The sequence below is a fragment of the Symsagittifera roscoffensis genome, chromosome 6 (genome assembly GCF_963678635.1).
Source record: "Symsagittifera roscoffensis chromosome 6, txSymRosc1.1, whole genome shotgun sequence".
NCBI classification, from domain to species: Eukaryota; Metazoa; Xenacoelomorpha; order Acoela; family Convolutidae; genus Symsagittifera; species Symsagittifera roscoffensis.
Window position 1 is genome coordinate 24,918,148 of NC_087067.1, and position 24,632 is coordinate 24,942,779.

The following is a 24,632-nucleotide window of genomic DNA, read 5'->3' on the forward strand; positions in this document are numbered from 1 at the left end:
TGGCAGCTTGAAGACTACGCGTAAACTCAAAAATCATGTTCGGGAACAATTATCAAAAAATCTTTGCAACAGGCTCAAGTTTTGAATTTTAATGGTAATATGGAAGTAGGGAGTTCAATAGTAATATATAGCAATGATAATGGCTATTAAACTTCATAACTGAGTCGGCAACCAGTACCATATTTGCTCAAGTTTGAATCAAGTTTGCTCAAGTTGATCATTTTTCAAGTTTGAAAAATCGACGTCTTTTTTGGCAGATCTCTTCATTTTTCTTTCACTGAAGCGCATGGAGTGAGTCGAATAGTTCACCATTGGGGTCTCAAATGGTTATACACAGCACACCAGTCGCTGTTTTCGTCTTCTCCGTTATTGCAGTCGGGTGAGCTGTCACAAAGCCACTTGATGGGAATGCAGTTCGATCCCCTGCTACTCCAGCTATTGCGTCCTGCAACTCCCGAAGCACACGTGAAACTGTCGATGTACATACCTAAAAGTAAGTGAAATTAAAATTTAGCGTAAATTAATAACCTTGATTGATGCATTGTGAGTTAGGACCGAAGTGTAACTCATAGAGTAATTTCGGATAGGGTACACCGTCTGCTCGTCACGCTATCTTATTTTCGGCCGGATAGATTCGTGCAACTTCTTAGTCTAATACCGATCCTAATCTTACTCTTATACTATCTAGTCTCAGGTTGTTTAACTAGTCTCTGCTAGGCTCAATAGATCTAGGGTATACTGGTTTATTGCGGCTGCTGAAGTGCTCGGGAGAGTCCAACTAATTTCTAAGTTAAATTCAAATCTCTCTGGTGCTGAAATTACAAGTAACTTCAGCACTTACAAATAAGTGGGTTGTTAGTTAGATGGATCATGATTGGTTAATATTAAATACTTTACATTGGTAAAACATTTAATTTATCCAATCATAAAATATAGTTTAGATCAGGTTCCACCCATCCGGGTTTTACAGAGTTTTTTAGAACAGTTCTTCTGTAATTCAAGGATGGATGATGGACGTTGGTATTTGGCGAACATCATAATTTTCTTCCGTTTCCTCTTTTGTTAGGGAAGTTCCAGGAAGCTGGAGTTAGAGACATAAGACGTTTCAGAATGGTTTGCTATGTCAGGTTTTTCTGTTCTGCGTGGAGAACTTCTTTTGTGTATGATCTAGTTTGGGAATGGCGTGGAGATTGTGCGTGGAGGGGATGCCTGGTTACTCGGATCTGTACGTATACTTGAACATCGAGGTGGTCATTGGTCTAGTTCAATGAAGTCCTTTTCTGCGAGGTCAAGTCGTACTCTAAATCCTTTGAGTTGTGATTGTGAGCGGCATATCGATTGTAGTTGGTCATTCTCTCTCGAGTGTAGTGGGGTCGTCTTGTCTTTTGATGTTCGTCCTTGGTGTTGTATTCTGATCTATATATTGCATCATGTAATTTTACATTTTATAAAACTTTTATTAGTTTAATATTTTTTAATAATGATTTTAGTTAGTTGTTTTCACAAAAGCTTTTTGTTTTAGTTCGGTTATTTTGAAGAGTTACTCACACTTGAGTAGCTCTTATTAAAAATAGTGGTGTGGTCACAAAGCGTGGATGTAGCGCGGTGGGTTAGGCCGGCTATAGAGCATGCTCAGGACGTCCTTCCTGGTGGGTTAGGCCAGGAGTGGGAGTATGATTTCATGCGGTTTTTGTGAGGGGTCCTGTTATGTGACAACGTTTTATGTTGAGTTTGTTGTGGTCTTACTTATGTTTTGTTGGTTGTGTCCTTTTTTCAAAAATCAAATTGTTTGTGGTATGGGTTTGTCTTTCGACTTTTTTGTGTTTTATTATTTCTTTCTTAGACTTTATAATAGTCTTCAAAAGAATAAATTATCCAGTTTTAAACTGGGTTAATCCGGTTTGGGTACCTTGGTTTCTTTTTCTAAGTCATGCTGTTATTCTATGATTTGTGGTATTTAGTAAGCTGCGTTGGTTAGTTTTGTTTAGTATATGATTCCTTTCCAACCGGGTTAAAGGAAAGTTTGAAACATGTTATTATATGTTAGAGTTGTTGAGTGTGAAAACTTGAAACTGAAATTCATTATTTTAAACAATTCTTCGTGGGCGAGCTGTGCGAGTGTGGATAGAATTTCTGTGCGAATGAATGAAAATATCAAAAGGTTAGTACTGCATTTGCATTTATTTAATTTACTACATAGAATTTAGAAATTTACTGCTAGTCATGGGGGAATATTAAGATACAAATTTTCATCATAATTAGATTTACTGCTTGTGGGGGAAAATTTTAGAAATGAATTTACTGCATTGGTATTAAATTTATAAATTTATAAGTGTAAGAGATTAATAGAATTTTTGAAATCTGTTTGATGAAATTTGCGATTTTTATTTGTCTTTTGTGGTTTTTGTAGGTGATCGTCGGATGAAGGCTAAAAATCTAAAGAAAACATGAATAAAGTATGGTGAGTTTTTTAATATTCTAATTAGTTAGTAATATTCATTTAATTCATACTTACCTGTTAGTCGTCGGGGAAAAAACCGTGGGGGAAGATGTCGTGAATTAGTTCTGAAGTTGTTAGTAGTTTAGCTAAGATGCGGATGATATTTTTAGTTTGAAGCAGTGGCCAAAGCAATTGAAGTGCCTTGATAGTGGTTAGTTCTTCAGTGCCAACTGCAAACTCATAAGGTGTGTTTTGGATTAAGTTATATAATTTGTGATTGAATTTAGTGTTGTGGATGAATTCTAAAATTGGGATTTCTATGGGTTGTACAAACTCGTGCGGGATAAGGAAGGGTCGGGATTCTTCGGCGTTGAAGGTCTTGGTAATGGGACAGAAGATGTACATTTGGGTTATGGGGTCATAATTACGAAGAATACCATGGAGGTTAGTGTCTTTAATACAATATGTGAAATTTAGGAAAAATGGTGAAGTGTATTTGGAATTAATGAATTGAAAACGATGGTGTGGTTGTCTAGAGGGTGTGTGTAGGTCAAAGTGATTTTGGATGAAACGATAATAACTATATGTGTGGGTTTGTTTAGTGCGCAACATAATATCGTGTGAGCAGTGTAAATCTCTTTCGTGTGGTGCAAGGAAATGAAAGGTTAGTGAAAATATTTGGAAGCGTTCTTTAAAACTTTCGTATGCTTGTGTGTCTGTTAGTGCTTCTGAAATAATGTGATCAAACTTTCGGTCGAAGATGTTTAGTGTGAATGTATATGGTGTCTTGATGAAAAATTTCTCGGTAATTTGTGGATTAGCGAAGCGATCGTCGTCTAAGAATTGATCTTGGTTAGCTCTGATGATGTTGTGATCATAGTATTCGAGTGTATATTCGTTAGCTCTAGGTGCAGTGTGTGTTTTTAGTGATTTTTTATATCCAACGTAAGTAAATTGTCTAGCGGTTAGTGGTGTAGTGAGTCGATATAGCATGTCCGTATTTCGCTCTATATCGATGTGAGTGTTAGATAAAGGTAAGCAAAGAGGGTTAGTGAAATGATAATATGAGGTCCAAGAGAGAGTAGGCATTAAAACGTATTCATCTACGAAGTTGCGTGTTTCGTTAGTGTCGTGGGGGGTGTTTAAGGTGTATTGTGGGAATGAGGGTACGGTGATGGCTAAAAATTCTTTTGTGTTAGTATGCTTGGGGTGGTTGATGTATTCACGGGCTGTTCCTGGTTTTGCTGGGAAAGGATGGTTGGGGAACTTTCTTTTAAAAGTGCGGTAAGCTCTATTAGTGTTGAGTGAAGATTCAGTTGATGTGGATGATGGTGCTAATGATTCAGTATAAGTTGAAGAGGGTGTAGGGGTAGGGGGGTTGGATGAATTTATTGTGGAGGAGATTTGGTTTATGGTTGGGGTATTAAGGTGGTAGGGTTGTTGTTGAAGGGTAATAAAATTATCTAGCTCTGGGGAGATTCGGGGGGTGTCTGGAGAATGAGATGATTGGTCAGAATGGTATGAGGAATAGGTTGGGGTAACTTGGGAAGCATAAGAGGGTGTGGGAGTAATTGGGTCAGGGTTATTGGATAATATGGGTTGAAAAGGGGGTTGAGAAAAATTAGAAGAGTTATGAAAATTATTGGATGGGGATGGTTCTGAGTCGGCGAATTCATCGGGGGTTTCAATATTCGGGTTATTTAGCTGTGAGATGGAGTATAAAACTGAGATGTGTGAATTAGTGTCGGAATTCATGCCTGATGTTACATTGCTAGATGGAAAATCGGGTGGCGGAAAAGCAAAAAGTGGTATTATTGGGATTGGAGAGGTAAGATTGGTTGGGTGGGAATTTGATCGGTGTAGTGATCCAAGTTGGCGGCTCATCGTGGGCTAAAAAAATGATTATTTTGAGACTGAAAAGCGGTGGTATGGGGTTGTTCAATAATTTGTTCATAAGTATTATCATCTTGTGACTGGTGTGTCATTATATGTTGAATGGGACTTTGTGATGTGGTGAGTCGAAAATTTGGATTATGTGTGATGGCTAAGTTTCGAAAATTTCGTGGGACTAGGGATAGTGGATGGTTATTTGGTAGGGCTGGTAATTGTGGTGCCGTTGGCGTTATGTCTACATTGTTATGTTCTTCGTCGTATGTATTTTGTCGTGTTGTTATTTTTGTGTTATATTCTTTTATTTGTGCGTCTAAAAGAATTTTGTTTATAGATGTAGAAAAGATTCCAAAAAATCCTGCAAATAGTATGCGTGCTACACTTGCTTGTCTGTTTACTTGTGTGTGTATAGCACATGTGTTGTAGATTCCTTTTAAAAGTGAGAAAAGAAATCCAATAAAGTTAAACATTGCGTATAAAATAGTCAATTTTTCTAAGATGTAGTAGGGCCATCCTAGAAAATCGAGGATCTCATTTTTGAGTGTAACAAAGCTAAAAATGTTAATTGGTGATATATCTTGGGGACGGTATTTTTCACCGTTTAGATATATGTAATCTTTAATGTCCTTAAAATATCCGCTATAGTCTTGCGTGTAGATATCGGCAAATCCTGCGGTTTCTGCAAGTTTGCGTAAATTTTGGTCTATTGATTGTCTTTGTATAGTGTCCATTTGTGTTAATAATTCTTGGAATTGTTGTGTTCTAATGTGATGTTGAATATCTGATTTTGAATAGATTCCTATTGATTGTAAGTCTATATTTGGGTTTCGAGCAATAGCGCGAATGCTTTCTGGTGAAAATTTTTTGAGTGATTGCATTAATGTGGGATATGGTGTGAGAAGATAATATTTATTTTCATCAGGGTTTAGTTGTACTACATTGTGGCTGTTTTCTGATCCACATGGGACTGCGGTATCCCAGAAATAGGTTCTTCGTGAAAGTGTATCCACGAAATGTACTTTATTCTTATAAAAGATAGGGATTCTTTTATAACATCGTTTATCTTCAAAAACGTATAGTGGTGATACTTTTTTAGTACAAGTATAAAACCATAAGATGTTTCCTTCATAGTCTAAAAAATTTGATCTATTTCCAGATAATAAGTATCCTGCATAGGGTATTTTTAATACTGCTAGTGCAAGTGATTGTAATATTTGTGTTCGTTCTAATTCGCATAATTGGTGTAGTGTTTCTAATTCGGAGAGTGACATTTCTTGAAAAATTCGGCTAATTGTATAATCTAGTTTCATATCTAAATGAATATCATAGTGGATATTACCGAAATATGTAGTGTTCATTAGTGATAATTCTTGTAAGCGTGTGCTTCTGGTGTCCTGAGGTTTTAGATGTCCACCAGGTTGTCCGTTGCTTTTTTGAAAATTAACTGGTATATAGGATGTTCCTTCGTTTAAAGGATGACCTGTGGCATATGGGTCGATTTTTATTTTTCCAGTGGTCATGTCGAATCCTTTTTCGTATTCAACTAATATTTCAGAGTATTGTGTTCTGTGAAGTGGATTCCTGTATTTACATGCAAGTTCTGTTTCTTGATATATTTGAAAACGTGTCAATTTGTTTTCTATATTGTCTATGTTTCTAAAATTAGAACTTAGTTTTCGTGATGGATGGACTTGTTCATATGGAATTGATTGTATAAAATATTTTTCGTGAAATTTTATCATACGAGCGTGTATTTTTGCTACTTGAAATGTTGTACATGTATCTTCGGGGAACCAAACAATTGTTGCTTGTGTTCTTGTTGTAGGGTCGCAATAACCTTGATCATTTTTACAAGGTAATCGGATTCCTTGATAGATCATTGTATTATCTGATAAATCTCGTGTTAGTTGTATTTTTTCGAGTTGTATTTTCCAATCGAAAAACATTATTTCTTGGTATCCTTTATTTTTTGTGTCTGCTTTGCAGTTTGATGGGTCATTTATACCAATGTGTGGTATCCAATGTTTATCGTGTAGGTCATAGGTTAATCGTCCGTGTGCGCCGTTATACGGGTATTTTTCGTCTAGTTTTATATGTCCTTGGTGTCTTTCAAGTTGTGATTGATGTACAGAATCTGAAAAAACTTGGAAATATACTAACTTTCTATCTGTGTTTTTATTTTTTGTGATGTTTAGTCGGAGTAACTCGTTTTTACAATTTTCGGGATTGAGATGTAAAAGTCGTTCTATATTACTCTGGTAGAATGATTCATGGTCAAGTCGGTTTTTATTTCCGTTTGAGACTTGTGAACAATGTACTTTCTTTTCAGAAAATGTTGCTGTGAATTTATAACCTGTAACTGTTGTTGCTCGGGCTTTTGAATAGAGTGTTGCTATTACATCTGTGGTTTCTATAGCTTGTGGTTCTGTTTCACATTGTGATACTTGATTTATTGCATATTTATGTAGTGTTTTTTGTTCATTTTCTTCACAATCGTAATGTGTTACTAGTAAATCTTGTGGTCCTGTACGAGGAGAAGGGTTTATGTTTTGATTTGAGATTACTAGAAAAGGGAGTTGGAGAAAAATTAATAATTTTAGAATATACATGTGTATGATAATCCTGAGTATGGATTATAAAATGTAATGTAGCCAATTGTGTTTTTGGTATATCTGTCGTATTTGTATATTACTTCAGTAGTTATAAACGGTGGTGGTAGTGATTGAGCTGTTATGTTAGGTGGATTTAATGGGTAGGGATGTTGGGTAATATTATTTAACTTAACTGTGATTTCAAATTTTAATTGTAAACTGTTTTGTTGGAGTATTTGAATATTGTGATCACGGATATCGTTGTGAATATCTTGGCGATATTGTAATCTATTAAGTGCCCAGTTATGAAGGCGGTTACTTTCTTGATGTTGTCCAAATAGTGGTGGAGGTGCTGTGAATGTATTCCAATCTAGTCTTAAAGGAATATTTATTGATGATTGTTCTCGATATCTGGCGTCGAGATTATTTGGAAAGTTTAAGTTAAAGGGTGGTGGTGAAAACTGGCTTATTGATGGTGTTGATGGTAGTGATAATGTTTCTGGTAGTGATGAGGATGTTGTTGTATCCGTAGAAATATCTATGGGGTCATTGACTAAATTTGGTTCACCTTGTGTAAATGAATGTGTAGTCCAATATGGTAGTCGCGATGCCTGGTTTGGGGGGTTAAAGGGATTTTCACGTATTTGCTCAGATGTTGGTGTTGAACCTAAGTAATCTGATGGTAGGCTTGAGGTGCTACGTTGTGAAAGAAGCGTAGGGGTTTCTGGTAATATACCAATGGGGTTTTCTGGAGTGTTTTGTGATGGGGATTGAGGTATATCAAAATGAACTCGTGGAGTTTGAAAATTTCTGTTTCGTCGAGAATGTATAATTTGTCTATTTATTTCGACTGTATTTTGGTTTTGACTAGAATTTCTTATTCTACTTAGTTCTTGTGGTAGTGTTGGGTATAGGTTATATGTTGGTTCGCTTAAAGGTGCTTGTCGTTGAACTGGTTCTAGTGGTTCTGATAAACGAGTATGTCGTTCTTCAAAAGTGTATGGATTGTCTTGAAAAGAAATTCGTGTAGACGTTTGAGGATTTTGAGTAGTTGAAGGTGGTGTTTGGTTATCTTGGGATGATGTCGGTGAAGACTGATGCTGTGACTGTTGGGTAGCAATTTTTGATGGTTTTTTGAATTATTACTTTAGTGAGAAATTTTGTGTTTATTATAATATTCTTCCAAAAAAAGAATTAGAAGGACTGTTGCTAGGGCAAATGTGAGGATTGCTTTCTTTATACATTTACAGATGGTCAAAATGAGGGATGATAAGAATGCTATGAAAATTACAAACAATAAAAAAATATCGGTTCTACTGAAAATTGTTCGTATCATTTAGACAAGTTGTTAAAATCGTACCTGTGGATATATTCAAGGGTTTTGGAAAGTTGGAGGAATAGTTCGAGAATAGTGTAGAAAATTAAAAAAATGTTACAAAAAATGATTAGGATTATTAGAAAAGATTCAAGTATATCAAAAAGAAATATTATAAAGGCTTCAAGTATTGAAAAAAAAATTTTTAAAATTTATAAGTATTTGAGCAACTGTTTGAGAGAAGAGCATTTAAGAAATGATCTCTTGGTCGAATATTTTTTGCTGTTTGAGGCGATTTTCTAGTGTGGTCGAATTATTTATTAGTTTTTTGACAAGTGGGTTGAGTTTTGTGAAAAATTGTTGGGGGCAATTTTCATGGTGACTGGGAGGTCGTCTTTTTCTTTATTTTTGTTTGTCAAATGATCCGGGGTATGGTGAGATTTTTATACTTTAGGCTAATTAAAATCTTCATTTTGTTACTTTAGGCTAAGTTATCAAATTTGTTTTGGGGGTATTCGTGGTCTGAGTTGGGGAAATATTGTTGATCTTTGGGTTATTAGATAAGGGAGGGGTACGGTATTATGGTGATATTTATTTTAGTTGTCAAGTTGGAGTGGTTTGCTTATTTTTGACCTGGAGGTCGTAAAGTTATAGTTATAGATGTGCCTGGAGTTCTATATGATTCGTCTAATTGGTCTTAGTTTGAGTTAGAGAAAGTGACGGATTGGATGAATCCTATTGGTCTATTTTGAACTAGAATTATTGCGTACTTGTGAGCATGTTATTTTGAAAAATTGAAATGAAAAATGTTACGGAGGTTTCAAGATTGTGAAGTATAAAGTCTTAAAATTACTTTTTAAATTCTACTTTCTTTAATATTTTAGATTGGGGGATGAACATTTTGTAGTTTTTACGTGGTTGATTTCGGAGTCTTGTTGTTTTTCTATGTTCAGATTTGTCTATTTCTTCTTGGGGTATTATTTGTTCTGTCATTTTTCTATTTTTTCTTTGTTTTGGAGATTCTTTATGGTTTTGTGTATTGTTTTTGGTGGCGGTTGGTTTTGTGTTTTGATTTTCGGTGGGGTTATCATTTTGTTCTGTGTTTTTCAGATTTGGTTCATTTTGAATGATTTTTAATCCTGTGAAAGAATATAATTGAGTTAATTCGCGGAGTGCGTATTCTTTTGGGTAATAAAGTAATAGGTTGTTTCGATGTTGAACGATTTCTTTTTTGTTTGAGTCGGTAATTTTATATGTGACATCAGTGGGTTTTGCAATTATTTGGTATGGTCCTTTTCGAAGGGGTTGTAATTTTTTAGAAATTCCTTTTTGTGTATTAAAATTAGGTATTAAAACAAATGTTCCAATTTTTAAATCGGAGGCTGGTGTAAAACGTGAATTGATTTGTTCATTGATGTTTTGTCTTTGTAATAACTTTTTTGTTATTTTTTGATAAATTTCATTGTGTTTTTTATCTCTATTTAGAATCCATTCGGTGTGTGTACCGGAGGCTAGTTTAAGAATTTGTGGGTGATGAAAATGATCTTCATCGTGTGTATGTAAAGGTAGGTTATAACAAATTGAGTCTTTATTTGGTTGACAATAACCTTGTGCGTTTTTATGAGAATTTGCTGTAAACATTATTGGTTTGCGTGGCTTTTGGTTAAAAACCATTTCGTATGGTGACATTCCTAAAGTTGTCGTTATTTGTGAATTATATGCTAAGGGAAATAATTTTACATCTGCTGACCATTCGGTATATTTTGTATCATTTCCGTTGATGATACATCTAAGATATTCTTGTAATGAACGGTTCATACCTTCGACTAAGCCGTTTGTCCAAGGTGCATGAGATGTACGTGGTTTGTGTTTAATGTTATATAAATGACATAGTGTGATAATTTCATTATTTATGAATTCTGTACCGTTGTCTGTAACTAAAATTTCTGGTAGTCCGAATTTTGCTATCCAGTGTTCATAGAGTGTTGTGTAAGCGTAATAAGCGTTACAATGTGGTACTGGGTTAAGTGCTACATAATGTGTAAATGCGTCAACAATTACCATAATGTAGGAGTTTCCTTCTGATGAGGGTGAAATTGGTCCCTTAGTATCAAATGAGATACGATGGTTAAAGTACAAACTTTGTCCTTTAAAATCTTGTTTTTGTGCTATTTGTTTTTGATTTGGGTAAGGTTTATTTAGTTGACATACTATACAATCATTGCATAGTACTTTTATCCAAATTGGTGCATTTGGGAAGTAAAAATTTTGTATAAAATTTGAATATGTTTTTTCTGATCCAGAGTGTCCTTTAATATTTTGTGTATGTGAAATATTAAAAGCTATAAGAATCATACTTAAAGGGAGACATGGAACTGTAGATTCATTCAGGTTATACTCTAAAAGGTCTGTATTTTCGTTAATTGTTGTGTTGTTAAATTTTCGAAAGTATCGGAGGAGTGTTTTGTTTCCTAGAATGGTTGAATCTGCTTTGATAGGTTTAGTTTTATATTTGTGCCATGATTTCAGTTGTCGAATTACTGGGTCAAGGTTTTGATATTGTTTCAGTGTTGAAATTGTAATTGTTTCTGTTGGGGGGAGAAAAATGTTTTCGATTTCTAATTTAGATAAGGGTATTGTGTCAAGTGGGTCGTGAAGGTCAAAAACTTGATTTATTGTGTATTTTGAATCATTTGTTTGTGGTCCTGATAAATTTATTTTATCAGTTAAATCTTCTTTTTCAATTAGTGGAAAATGGTCTTTTTTAGGCGGGTGTTGTTTTGTTCGTTTTTGTTGGGTGTTATTTTTGATCCATTGAGAATATGGGATTGGTTTGAAAGTTGATGTTCCAAGTAGATCAACTTCATAATGATTATTTTGACAATCTAAATAAAGTGGGAAATGTTGTAAATTATTTATTTGTGATTGTTCAATATCAGTTTTTACTGCATATTTGCATTCCAATCGGGGTGATGTTTCGTTTTCTGCAAGGTAGAATTTTATGTTTTTGGGTATTTCAACTGTTGTTTTTCGTGTAAGTAATTCAGGTGGTGTATTTCGACTTAAGGTGTCTGGTAATGCAAGATTTTTTCCTGCAGTCCAAACTATATGTAAGTTTGGAAATTTCATTAGAATTAGTTGAAATCTGTAAACTCGGTGGTTTGGGTTAGATTTTTGTGTAAAGAGAAAAATGATTGGTTTATGGTCTGTGAATAGAACTGTTGGATGTTTTGATCCAAGTATCAGAAATTCATATTCTGTCAGTGTATATATTATGGCTGTGCATTCTCTCATTAGAGTTGAGAGTCGTAGCTCTGCTTGAGTGAATAGTCGAGAATTTGCTGATATGAGGTTCATTTTATTTGTACCATTATGTGATTGTAATAGTGCTGCACCGATGCCAAAGTTCGAAGCATCGCACATTGCATAAAATGGTTGATTTGAATCTGGAATTGTGTTTGAAATTTGTTCAGTTAAAAGTTTTTTAATTTCTTCAAATCGTGCTTGATGTTCTGTATTCCATTCAAAATTATTTTGTTGTCTAAGTATATTATAGAATGGTCGTAGATATAATTGCATTTTATAAACATATTTGCTTAAAAAGTTTAACATTCCAAGAAATTCTTGGATTTTCTTTTTATTTGTTGGTGGTTGAAGTTTTTGAATAGCGTCAATGCGTGATTTCAATGGAGTGATTGTTTTTCTTTCTATATTATGTCCTAAGAATTTAACTCTTGTCAAAAAGAAGTGTGATTTATCGGGGGCGGCCTTCAGATTTTCGTTCTGAAGTATTTGGTGATATTTTTCTAAAACATTGAACATCTCGTCTTTTGTTTGTGATTGCATAAAAACATCGTCTAAATAGGTGATTGCGTTTTTCTTGAGTATTAGTGGTCTAAAAATTTTGCTCATAAAAGCTGAAAATGCTGCTGGTCCTATGGATATTCCATAGAATAAGCGGTTGAATTCATATTGTTGGTTTCCTATAACAAATTGTGTTAAACGTCGTGATTGTTCATCTAGTGGCATTTGATTGTATGCACTATTCATATCGGCGGTTGTAAAGTATTTGCCGTTTATTTTTGTTAAAATAACTTGTATTGGTTCAATGGGCCAATTACATTTTGATTCATCTATGAGTGAATTGAGGTATCTAGCGTCGAGAACGATTTTTAATGATTCTCCTTTAGCTAGAATGATAACAGGGTTGATGAATGTGTTGCCTTTTGGTTGTTCTTCTTTGTTTACCGGTGATATAATGTTGTATTGTTCTAAAATATCGAGTAATCTGTTCACTTTATCATGTAAGTGAATTGGTACTTTACTTGCTCTCTGTTTTTTGAAAACTGCGTCTGGTTTTAACGGGAGATGTAGTGATGAACTGATTTTGCCAACATCGAATTTTGATGTTGCATAGACTGATGAATATTTAATTAGCTGTTTGGCTAATTTTTCGAATTCGTCTTGTGTTATTTGTGAATGTTGGAAATTAAACATTGTTAAAAATTTCTGTTGGTCCTCTGTGTAGTTACTTATGTTGAATGTAGGTTTGAAATATGGAGTTTTTGTGAAATAATCCGTATTTCTGTTTTCGTTACTTATTATATTATTTATAGATAATTCTTTATTAAGAATTGTAGATTGGCAAATATCTAGTAATTGGAGTATATTATTTACGCGATAGGCTTTTTCGTGTATTGGTGATATTGTAGCGTTGGTTTCACAATATCCTAAAAGTCCTAAAGGTAATGTTACTTGGTAAGGTGTGTTATTATAGACATGTAAGGAAATGATATCTGAATTCGAATTTTTCAAATATTTTATGGATGAGATTGTGATTTTGAAGAATTTGTGAATAGGTTTGAATTCAAAATCTGACATATAAAATTTTTGTTTGTTTTGTTCTTTATCATATTGGTGAACTTGTTTGATTGAAAAATTATAGATATTTCCTGATAGTGGTTTTAGGTGTTTTCTTTGTTTGTTAAATATCGGGTAGAATTTTGAAAAGAATGGTGGTTGTTTATTTAATCTTTGAAAAAATGTTAAGGATGTTTCTTTTGTTTTTGTATATTTATCTTTGATTAATATTTTACTATTTAGTATGTTAATTGTTGGTATATACTTCGAAATAAATGGTATTCCAATGATATTATATTTAATGTCAGTGATATGGAATATTTGTTTAAATGGCTTATTTAAAATTTTGCTTTGTTCCATTGTTCTGGTGGGGAGGAGAAATAATTGGATTTTTCCGTAGTTTATCAATGTTGATCCTTGTGCTGTTGCTAGCTTACTGGAGGTTTCAAGAGGTATTAACTTTGGGTGTAAAGTTTTTATTTCATTCCATGTGGGGATGTTTATTATGTTTGATTCTGCTCCTGAATCAATTAAAAAATCTATTTCAAGGTCTGGTGGTTGAAATTCTTTATTTCTTGGGCTTTCTAAGAGAAATGGTATTGTCCAAATTTTTTCTTTGGGTTGTTCTTTTTGTATATTTTGATAAATGTGGTTTGTATTCAAGCATTTTGTTTTGGTATTTTTATTGGTTTGATCTGTAGTGTTAATCTCGTTTGTTTCTTGCGTCGTTGGTGTGGAATTTATGGGTGTAGTGTAATAATTTTGAAGAAGTTCTGATTGATTTTCATATATGTGTGATGAAAAGGGTTGTTCATATATGACAGATTCATAGTCATTTTCGACTTTTATCATATTGATAGAAAGAGTGTTTTCAGTATCACTTTCTGAATCTGATGATGTACAGTTTATTTGATTGAGTTGTAACGTATCAGTTACTGTGTCATCAATACCTGGAGGGTCTGATGTTGTTTCTGGGTTAGATTGTACTTGATTGATTTGTCTTTGATGTTTAGGTGTACTACTTCTGTGGCGATTATTAGAATTATTATAGTTATTATTATTCCGGTGTGGTGATTGGGAATAATTTCTATAACGATTATTATAACTTGGGTGTCGATTTTGTGAATTATTTCGCGATCTGTTTTGGTAATTATTGTTTGGTCTGTTATAGTTCGATCTATTATATGAGTTATTCCTTGATCGATTGTTCGGGTAATTCTGGTTTCGGTTGTTTGAATAACTTCTATTTCGATTATAGGAGTAGTTTCTATTCCTATTGTATGATGAATTTCGTGATTGGTTGTTTGGATAGTAGTTATTTCTTGATTGGGAATTAGATCTAGAAACAAATCGTTGTGTGTTTGAATTTGATCTGGAGTAGTTATTTCGACTATTTGGTCTATTGTAGTGATTTTGTGATGAATTATACGTGTTTCTTCGTTCTGGTGATCTTCCTCTATAACTTGAGTTATATGGTGATTGATTTCTTGTATAATTTGTATTGTTCGGGAGTGGTTTTCCTGAACTGTTGTTGCTGTGGACTGTTTTGTTCGGTAGATTTTGATCTTTTTTCATGTATTGATAGAATGATTTATTTGGTTCTTTATATTTTTGAGGTTTATTTTGATTATCTTGCTGTTTTTGTCTACATTCGGAAATACTATGTCCGTATCGTCGGCAATAATTACACCATTTTTTGAAAGACGGTTTGCCTTTAAAGTTTGGGTTCTTTTCGTAGATATTGAGTATTTCAGTGATTTTTTCAACGAGGTCTGTCTCTGATTCCTGTATATTATTAATATTAGTGGGAGTCGTTTCAATTTTGTTAACGTATTGTAATTTCAGATTTTCCGTTTCTTCTAGTTTCATCGTGATTTCTGCTGGTTCTAATTTGTCTACTAGTTTTCGAAAATCTAAATCGGGTTCTCGAATTGAAGAAGGATGTGATGCTCTCTTTTTTATTGCTATTTTCCTTAATTGTGGTGTTAAGGTCATCATTAAGATTTCTGTCATCTTTGTGTTTTTATAGTCATGTGTATTTAATGAATATGCTTTTCGAACTAGTGTTTCGATTCGTACTGCTATTTGCTTGATGGTTTCGTTTGGTAATCTGCGAATTTCATTACATAAAACTCTTTGTTGTTGTTTGTTTCTTTCGGAGTCAAACATTTTTGAAAATTCTTGTGTAAATCTTTTCCAGTTTGATTTTATTTCTAGAGGTAGTACTGAAAACCATTTTTGGGCTGCGCCATCTAAGGTTGTTTGTATTAACGCTGTGCGTCGATGTATCCAATTTTGATGTAGTGGCGTATTAATTGGTTCAGGTCCAATATTTAAAATCAGGTTTGCTGTTACTGCATTTAAATAATCTTCTACAGAGTATTCAGGGTCTGTTCCTGTGAAAACCATTAAAGGTTTGTTTGATGTTATTGATGATCCACCCATAAGGTATGGATTCATTGTCATTTGTAATGATTCTGCTGCATTTGGCATTTGAGAAAAATTTGAAAGTTGGTTTCTTGTTATCTCATGTTGTTGGAGATAATATGGGAGTGGTATTTCATTTTGCATTTGTGATGGTTGATACGAGTGTGCAGTCATTGGATTTTGTTGTTGAATTGGTTGAAAAGATTGTGTATTAATTGGATTTTGTTGTTGAATTGGTTGTTGATTTTGTGCATCTATTGGTTGTGGAGAAAAATTTCTATGATTTGTACGTGTTCTCTGTATTCCTTGTCTACGATATTCTTGAGTATTTTGTGCAAATATATCTGGTTGTAAGAAATCATCATCTGAGGATAAATAATCCATTTGATAAGATGTCTGTTTTTTATTTTTATTTTGTTGGAAAAATGGGTAATTTTCACTGTGATCCTGTGGAGGATTTGTTTGGAAATTTATTGAATTAGGTTGGGTCATTGGGTTATCCCAATTTCGAGATCTTGTATATTGGTTAAAATTTCTTTGTAGTTGATTATATGTTTTTGATGGATGTGTATAATTATAATTATGGTCTGCAAAGTTGTTTCTAGTGAATGTTTTGCGTGTTTTTGATGGTATTGTCATGGGTCTGTATGTTTGGTAATCCATATGTGAATATTTAGGGGCAACCGAAGGTTTAACGGTTGATTGTAAGGTTACCTGTGTTTGTGAAGGATTTGTATTTCTTGGTGTTGTTAAATTTGGGCGTATTGGTGAAATACTTTGTTGTGTAGTTGTTGTGTGTACAATTTCTTCATTTATGAAGTGTGATGGTGTCTGGATATCTTGTTGAGTAAGATTCCTAGTTCCATTGAGGTTTTCATTGTGTATAACTGTAGAGTTTAAACTATTATTTTGTGTATCGGGTAAAAATGTATTATAGTTTAATGGTGTTGCATCAATTGTTAATGGTATTACTCTTACATAATCTCTTATGTAAGATATTGTACCTATTGCTTGACTTGAGATTGATTGTGGAAAGCTTATAAATGCGGGATGAGACCATTCGGGGTCCCAAACATAATCTGATTGTTCTGTGATAGCGGTATCATCGTTCGAATTTTGGGGTCTAAAATTTTTTCTTGCTTGTGCAATTAAATCAATATTGTGTGTGAAATAATCTATTATGAACCATGCCAAAATTTTTTGTAGATCGTGTTTTGTATGTTGTGAAACGTCGTCTTTCGTGAAATTTTCTTTAATGATGTTTAAATAACTAGAGAGTAGTGTGATTTCATGTCGTACTCTTAAATGTTTAGATGTTTCTGTCGGTGAGACATTTGTTATAGGGATTTCGTTTTCTAATATCGAAATATAACTATATATTATTGCGAAAACTTCATTGGTGAATATGGAGTTTGCTCTTTGTGAGTTATGGTATTGGATGCTTTTTATATATTCTGAAAAAACTTTTGAAAATTCTAAATCAAGATCGTCTGTTTGAATTGTATATTTTCTATTATTATGGTTTGGTGAGGTGAATTCTATGGAGTAGATTCCATATTGTTGTGTTATGTTGCATATATCTTTTAGATAGTGATCTATGATTTGTCTTTTGATTTTTACATCGGGGAACTCTGTTTTACATGGACTGATTCCGGGTTCAAATAAATTTACGAGTAAATTTTGACAAAATATGTGTTGTCCTCTATCAGTATCTGCGTCTACTATAAAAGGAAAGATTTCATCATCATCTGGAGTTTCTTCACCTGGGGTGTGCGTTGAACTCATTTTTTCGTTCGATTACTGTTAATATGTAATTATTAATGTGTCGAATTGGTTGATTCCAATTGTATAAATGTACTGGTTTGTGTTTGTACTGCTTTTTTATTCTTCTTTTTCCTCTTTGTGATGAATTTGAAGTTGTTTCTGAGTCAGAGAAATATAATTGATCGTGAATTGGGCAATTTTTATCTATTGATTCTTTTAGTTTGTAAAGTTCGTCTAAACTGTTGGTTTCTGATTCTGAAAATGCGTTTCGATTTTTTGAAAATCTTTTTCGTGTTATTTGTCTTTGTTTCGTTATTATTTTTCTTTTTAGTGTTTGTCGTTTTGTTCGAATGTATCCAACTGTTTGTGTATGAGGTGTGATTACAAGGTCGTATTTTTTGTTATCTATTTCACAATTGTGTAAAACGATTGTTTGTTTATTTCCTAGGTTTTTAAATGACATAAGGTTTAGAATGACGGATGCAAAGGGTTGTTAAATGATTTCTATTTTCCTAAACTGTTAGTTCTTACGATTTTTTGGTTAGCTTAACCTGGGTCTGTTTGTTCAGGGTTGGAGAGAAAAGTATATCGATTCCGAAGAATGATTTTTTACTTTCTCGTGGCTAGTATAAGTTAAGGTGTTAACTTACTTAATCTTACTTAGGGGTAGTGATTGTGTTCAAGGGTTGGAGAATAGTAAATCGATCCACAAGGTTCAGGTATAATTAGAACGCGAGTAGTTCGTTAGATACTATTTTAAACTTACTAAGTCTAAGATTTATCCTGGGTCTGGTAAGAGGGGGGGTCAAGTGAAGGATGAATAACCGAAGTTCTTCACTGTTTATCCTAATTTGAATGATTAGTTTTGTTTAAAAATTTCTATTAGTCTTAGGTCTTTAGAAAGGGTTGGGTAGTGAATCGACGTTTGAGGTCGTTAGACACTAATTAAGTGGGTGGGGGAGAACAAAGTTGTTCTGTTTGATCCAAGGATAAGCCTTGATGATCAAATTTGAAATTTAATTAAGTAGAAAATGATTTAAGATCCAAGGATAAGCCTTGATGATCTGGTTTTAAAATTAAGTGAATTTAAGTTTTAATAAAATTTTAAATGTGTGTAAAGGAAAGATTTAGTGTTTTGATGATATTAGTGGGTTTATGATTGCTGTTATGTTTTAGATGATGAAGCTGGAACAACAGGATGATTTATGATTACTAACCATTTATTGTCATGCTACTAATTTTTATTTTTATTTTCCAATAAATATTTTTCAAACATGTTTTGTATAATACTGCAGAGTTTTAGGAAAACGATCTTAGATCTTTTTATCAATCGTTATTGTATATTAATAAATTTGTTTAGCGCCTGAAATGATTTTGAAGAGTAACTTCAAGGTTTTATGTTTGCAAATGGAAATCTAAATTCATTGCAAGTAGTATTCGAAATATAAAAGTTTGTTCTGGCTTTTGCCGAACTATCATATAACTATACGGCAAGTTTCTACTTTGTCGTATGTCGTCTTTGGTTCGAGGTCTTCTTCCAATTCCGGGTAGTTCTGTTATGGTTCGGAATATTGGCTCTGATCTATTGAGTCGTAGAGACATTTCGATTAAATTATTGTCGTATAACATTTTTGTAAATGTTTTTGTCTAATTTCTAATCTATTTTGGTTAATTCTAATCTATTAAGGTCTTGTTCGAGACTTATGGTCGCACCAGATGAGTTAGGACCGAAGTGTAACTCATAGAGTAATTTCGGATAGGGTACACCGTCTGCTCGTCACGCTATCTTATTTTCGGCCGGATAGATTCGTGCAACTTCTTAGTCTAATACCGATCCTAATCTTACTCTTATACTATCTAGTCTCAGGTTGTTTAACTAGTCTCTGCTAGGCTCAATAGATCTAGGGTATACTGGTTTATTGCGGCTGCTGAAGTGCTCGGGAGAGTCCAACTAATTTCTAAGTTAAATTCAAATCTCTCTGGTGCTGAAATTACAAGTAACTTCAGCACTTACAAATAAGTGGGTTGTTAGTTAGATGGATCATGATTGGTTAATATTAAATACTTTACATTGGTAAAACATTTAATTTATCCAATCATAAAATATAGTTTAGATCAGGTTCCAATTGTGCCTGCATATTATTTAAGAGTAAACACATCTCATTCCACTCATTGTATCTCAATTTCAAAGCAATCTCCCATAAATCGAGCGCTAAAATTTCCCGGTACGATAAAAATGTGGTACGATAAAAAAGATTAAGATTTTTCAAAGACTTGTCGCGTAGACATTTTCCGGTAGACTGTTAAAACATGCAATTGTTTACAATTTGGCTCAAAGGTGTAAGTATGCATTTTTGAATGAATGCATATACCTACAGTTTTATTCATGCTGAAAAATATTGAAAAACTTAGGCTTATTTCGAAATTTGGTTGACCAAATTTCGAAGCGGCTGGTTGATGTTGGTTTCCACTGTTTAACCTGGATTAGCGAAACAACTGCAAGCATCTGCGTCTTCATCCATCGCATCCCCACAATCTGGTCTTCCGTCACAGAATTGGCTCTTCGGAATACAGAGGCCTGTGGACGAGGACGGGCAGGTTGGACAATCTCCGGCTGGCGGTTGAATTGCGGGACAATTCCTCTCGTCTGAGTTGTCACCGCAATCATCATCTAAGACAGATCGAAAAGGTTCAGCTCGCCTTCACATTTTAACTAGGAAGGTCTTTCCAGACAGGTTTAGAAAACTGCTGTTGATGTCAAAGTTTTGCACACAACCTATGCATTATAGACACGTATGAATTTCAATTGTGCCAAAATAGTTTGAGAAAGCCATAGCAATTCATTTTCTTCAATCAGTTTTTTTTTAATTTTGGTCTTAAGATTAAAATTTCTCAAATTTGGTTGTCTTAAAATTAAAATTTCGAATCGAACTGTCGAGTGAATTCCGTTTAGTAGCAGTGACATGACAAATTTTGATTTTTGAAGAAAAGCAGTTGAGCTAGTAAATAATACTCACAATCATCGCACAGATACATCAGATTTTCAACGCATGCCCCGTTGTCACATTGGAAACCGTTACAAGTTTCCATGTCGCAATCAGCTTCTGTTTCATCTGACCAATCACCGCAGTTGTTGTCCCTATTGCACGTCAAATGCCACTCCACGCAATCTCCATTGCTGCATTGAAACTGTCCAGAGCAACGCGATGGTGGACAACCCCTTTCATCAGACCAATCACTGCATTCATTAATACCGTTGCATTTAGCGGTGTGCGCCCATTCAATGCACTCACCATTCGAGCACTCAAAATGAGTTCCAGGACAGAAAGGCGGCTGTACAGGAGAATCGCAGTTAATTTCATCCGACCCATCCCAGCAATCATTAACACCGTCGCACTCTAAGCTTCTTGCGTCAGCTAACATGGGTACGCACTGGCCATTCGAGCACTCAAAATCAAATCCGGGACAACCCGGCTGTACAGGGGAATCGCAGTTATTTTCATCCGACCCGTCCCAGCAATCATTAACTCCGTCGCACTCTAAGCTTCTTGCGTCAGCTTTCATGGGTACGCACTGGCCATCCGAGCACTCAAAATCAAATCCGGGACAACCCGGCTGTACAGGGGAATCGCAGTTATTTTCATCCGACCCGTCCCAGCAATCATTAACACCGTCGCACTCTAAGCTTCTTGCGTCAGCTTTCATGGGTACGCACTGGCCATTCGAGCACTCAAAATCAAATCCGGGACAACGCGGCTGTACAGGTGAATCGCAGTTATTTTCATCCGACCCGTCCCAGCAATCATTAACACCGTCGCACTCTAAGCTTCTTGCGTCAGCTTTCATGGGTACGCACTGGCCATTCGAGCACTCAAAATCAAATCCGGGACAACCCAGCTGTACAGGGGAATCGCAGTTATTTTCATCCGACCCGTCCCAGCAATCATTAACACCGTCGCACTCTAAGCTTCTTGCGTCAGCTTTCATGGGTACGCACTGGCCATTCGAGCACTCAAAATCAAATCCGGGACAACCCGGCTGTACAGGGGAATCGCAGTTATTTTCATCCGACCCGTCCCAGCAATCATTAACACCGTCGCACTCTAAGCTTCTTGCGTCAGCTTTCATGGGTACGCACTGGCCATTCGAGCACTCAAAATCAAATCCGGGACAACCCAGCTGTACAGGGGAATCGCAGTTATTTTCATCCGACCCGTCCCAGCAATCATTAACACCGTCGCACTCTAAGCTTCTTGCGTCAGCTTTCATGGGTACGCACTGGCCATTCGAGCACTCAAAATCAAATCCGGGACAACCCGGCTGTACAGGGGAATCGCAGTTATTTTCATCCGACCCGTCCCAGCAATCATTAACACCGTCGCACTCTAAGCTTCCTCCGTCAGCTTTCATGAGTACGCACTGGCCATTCGAGCACTCAAAATCAAATCCGGGACAACCCAGCTGTACAGGGGAATCGCAGTTATTTTCATCCGACCCGTCCCAGCAATCATTAACACCGTCGCACTCTAAGCTTCTTGCGTCAGCTTTCATGGGTACGCACTGGCCATTCGAGCACTCAAAATCAAATCCGGGACAACCCGGCTGTACAGGGGAATCGCAGTTATTTTCATCCGACCCGTCCCAGCAATCATTAACACCGTCGCACTCTAAGCTTCTTGCGTCAGCTTTCATGGGTACGCACTGGCCATTCGAGCACTCAAAATCAAATCCGGGACAACCCGGCTGTACAGGGGAGTCGCAGTTATTTTCATCCGACCCGTCCCGGCAATCATTAACACCGTCGCACTCTAAGCTTCTTGCGTCAGCTAACATGGGTAAGCACTGGCCATCCCAACACCGATACTCAAATGAGGCACAAGATCTTGTCGGACAGTTTTCTTCGTCGGATCCATTGTCACAATCCCGACCTCCGTCACATTCAAAGGCCTTTCTAAATGAAACGCGGAACATGATAAAAACAGCCGGATCCTGTGCATGCAGAACAGAATGCTCTGAACATCATTAGTGCTACTGCGATAGTTTTTCTAATCCAACTGAACCACCAAATACACATTAGTTTGGGTGGGGAGGGGGGGTGGAATTGGTTGTTTAAATCATCTTTGCCGCTTATCTAGATGTTTATTTGTGTTTATTGCTGCGATATTTGTGTTTCAGATATTTGTGTTTATTGCTGCGAAGTTTCGCATTCCTTGAAAATTGCGAGCCGTCGTCCTTTCTCGTATTATGCTTAAACACCCCCACCCGCACAAGCGCCCATGCAGGATTCAAAATATCGAAGCAGAAAACTAGTCTTTTTTTGACGTTTTCCATGTCATGATTACAGCTCGCGTATTACCTGATGCAGCCAGTTCCGCCGGTCCCATCCCAGCAGTTGAATTCCCACGATTCGCATGTGAACCACATGTCAAAGTCAGGGACTTCATCCCATTGACTAGAAACCATGACTATACTTGTAGTGGCAAGAAGGATCCCAATTAACATGCTCGTATTTCTCAGCCCCATAGCTGCTCTAAACAATCCGTTGATACTTTCCAACTTCGCCTGTTAAATTTTCTCATTAGTCCGATCAAATTTCAACTAATTTACATTCAAAATCGCTCTAATTCAACGGCACCTAATTTATTTATCGCGAATTTTCCAAAGTGTCCACCAAACAAAGTTGTTTCATAAATTTCGTGTTAATTGAGCGATGAAAAATGACGGCCCGTAGATTCTGCGTCGCATACGAACTTTACAACAGTTCTTGCTTATATCTATTTTTTTTACTTGATGAAGAATTGCTGTGCGATTTAGTTTTTCTTTTTATGTGCCAATAACTTAGAAAACATGTCTTGTCTTTATGGAAATTTCTGTGACCTTACCTTGGCTGATTTTTGGTTGAAACTTTACAGATTAACTTGGTAAACGATGTAGCAGAATATTTATCAACAATGGAGAAAAGTCAGTTCACATCAAAACAATTTTAAATTATACCAGTAAATTAATCATGAAATGAATCGCTAAAAGCAGACAAAGCTTATTGGAAAGAGCAACAAACCGGCGCTCGTTGCTCGTTTTCATTTGAGCATAAGTTTTGAAAAAAATGGGAAATGCAGAGGTCATTGAAAAGAGCAATCCGCCAATTTTGATCAGATTTTGATCAGATTTTGCTTTTTGATCAGATTTTGCATGCAAAGAAATATATATAATTAGTAGCAAAAAGTTCAGACACAAAAATAAATCAAAAGAGCAAATGACCTTGTTCAGACAGTGTTTGCATACAAACGCTAATTTTTCAGACAAAAGAAAGTCTCAATGTCACCTAAAAACTCAAATTTGCATGCAAAAATTGCTCAAAATTGGCAGTTGCTTTTAAAAATTATTTCTCTGTTCCAAATTTTTGCTACTTATTATAATGCCAAATTGTTGTTGGAAATATCTTTTTCGGTAAATAAATTTGAACGAATTTAGTTAACCTAAAAGTGCTCATTGTGTCGTCTGAAATAAATTTTTCATTCATTTGACAAATCAATGACTAAAGAAACACTTCAAAAAATCTAATTGTTCGAACGCAACAGTTTTTTGACCGTTTAAGCTGCTCAAGGTCACCGAAATTGCCAACAATATGGCATTAACTATAAATATGTAGTTGACTTTCAGACTAAATTTCTCTCTGAAAAATTACTATTTGCCTGTAAAAATGATCCAAAATAGGAATTTGCTCTTTTTATCAAACTTAGTTGTTTCGAATTTTTTCAAATTCGTTATATTTTCGTCTCTCATAATTTGTCGTAAGAGTGGCCGTATGATGATTTACCATGCTTGCAACAAAAGACATTTTTAAATAGATGTTATGCATTGAGGTCGTCAGAATTGCTTTTTTAATTTTCCATTTAGGAAGCTGATCTAAATTACCCGAAAAAAAGAACAAATTTGGAAACTTACAACGGGTTTTAAAGAATAATTTTTAAAATGAATCAATGTCAAACAAAAATGATGAAAACAAAAATTGCATATAGTAAATGTTGGAACTGAAGAATTTTTTATCTAAGCAGTCTGCTTTTCATGATCCAATATTTCCATGCAAATTAGAGTGACAGGTGACTTAAGAAACGTTTTTGTCTGGAAAATTAACTTTTTCATTCAACAACTGACTGAACTCTTGGGTACTTAGCTCTTTTTAATTAATTTCGTCTTTTGCACTATTTACAACTCTCTATAGATTTTTACCATTACTTCTAAATATTTATGTTGCGAGTCTCAGAACCGAAATTTCCGCTAAACAATACATCTTTTCGGATTCTTTTAGTCAATCAAGAATTACGCTTAAAGTAGAAACACAGAT

At 35.1% G+C, this 24,632-nt stretch overlaps 2 protein-coding genes across 2 annotated transcripts in view; both read right to left on the reverse strand.

Annotated features, from left to right (window-relative positions):
* The window catches only part of LOC134847719 (elongation factor G, mitochondrial-like), a 540,091-nt gene that overhangs the window by 294,329 nt on the left and 221,130 nt on the right, over nt 1-24,632 (reverse strand). The window lies entirely within an intron of this gene.
* Nucleotides 63-23,218, reverse strand: LOC134847702 (prolow-density lipoprotein receptor-related protein 1-like). The gene is made up of 5 exons (XM_063864876.1): nt 23,170-23,218; nt 22,644-22,817; nt 20,305-22,238; nt 19,767-19,958; nt 63-487 (listed from the first exon to the last, which is right to left on the reverse strand). The coding sequence occupies exons 2-5, from the start codon at nt 22,808-22,810 to the stop codon at nt 306-308; spliced, it is 2,475 nt and encodes an 824-aa protein (XP_063720946.1). The 5' UTR covers nt 22,811-22,817; nt 23,170-23,218; the 3' UTR covers nt 63-305.

What these genes read in the sequence shown, in the direction of transcription:
- LOC134847702 (XM_063864876.1), bottom strand. Translation starts at nt 22,810, where the DNA reads ATGGGGCTGAGAAATACGAGCATGTTAATTGGGATCCTTCTTGCCACT. An exon ending in GGCGGAACTGGCTGCATCAG is followed by an intron (nt 22,239 to 22,643) that starts GTAATACGCGAG and finishes CGTTTCATTTAG; the next exon opens with AAAGGCCTTTGAATGTGACG. An exon ending in CAGTTGTTTCGCTAATCCAG is followed by an intron (nt 488 to 19,766) that starts GTTAAACAGTGG and finishes ACTTACTTTTAG; the next exon opens with GTATGTACATCGACAGTTTC.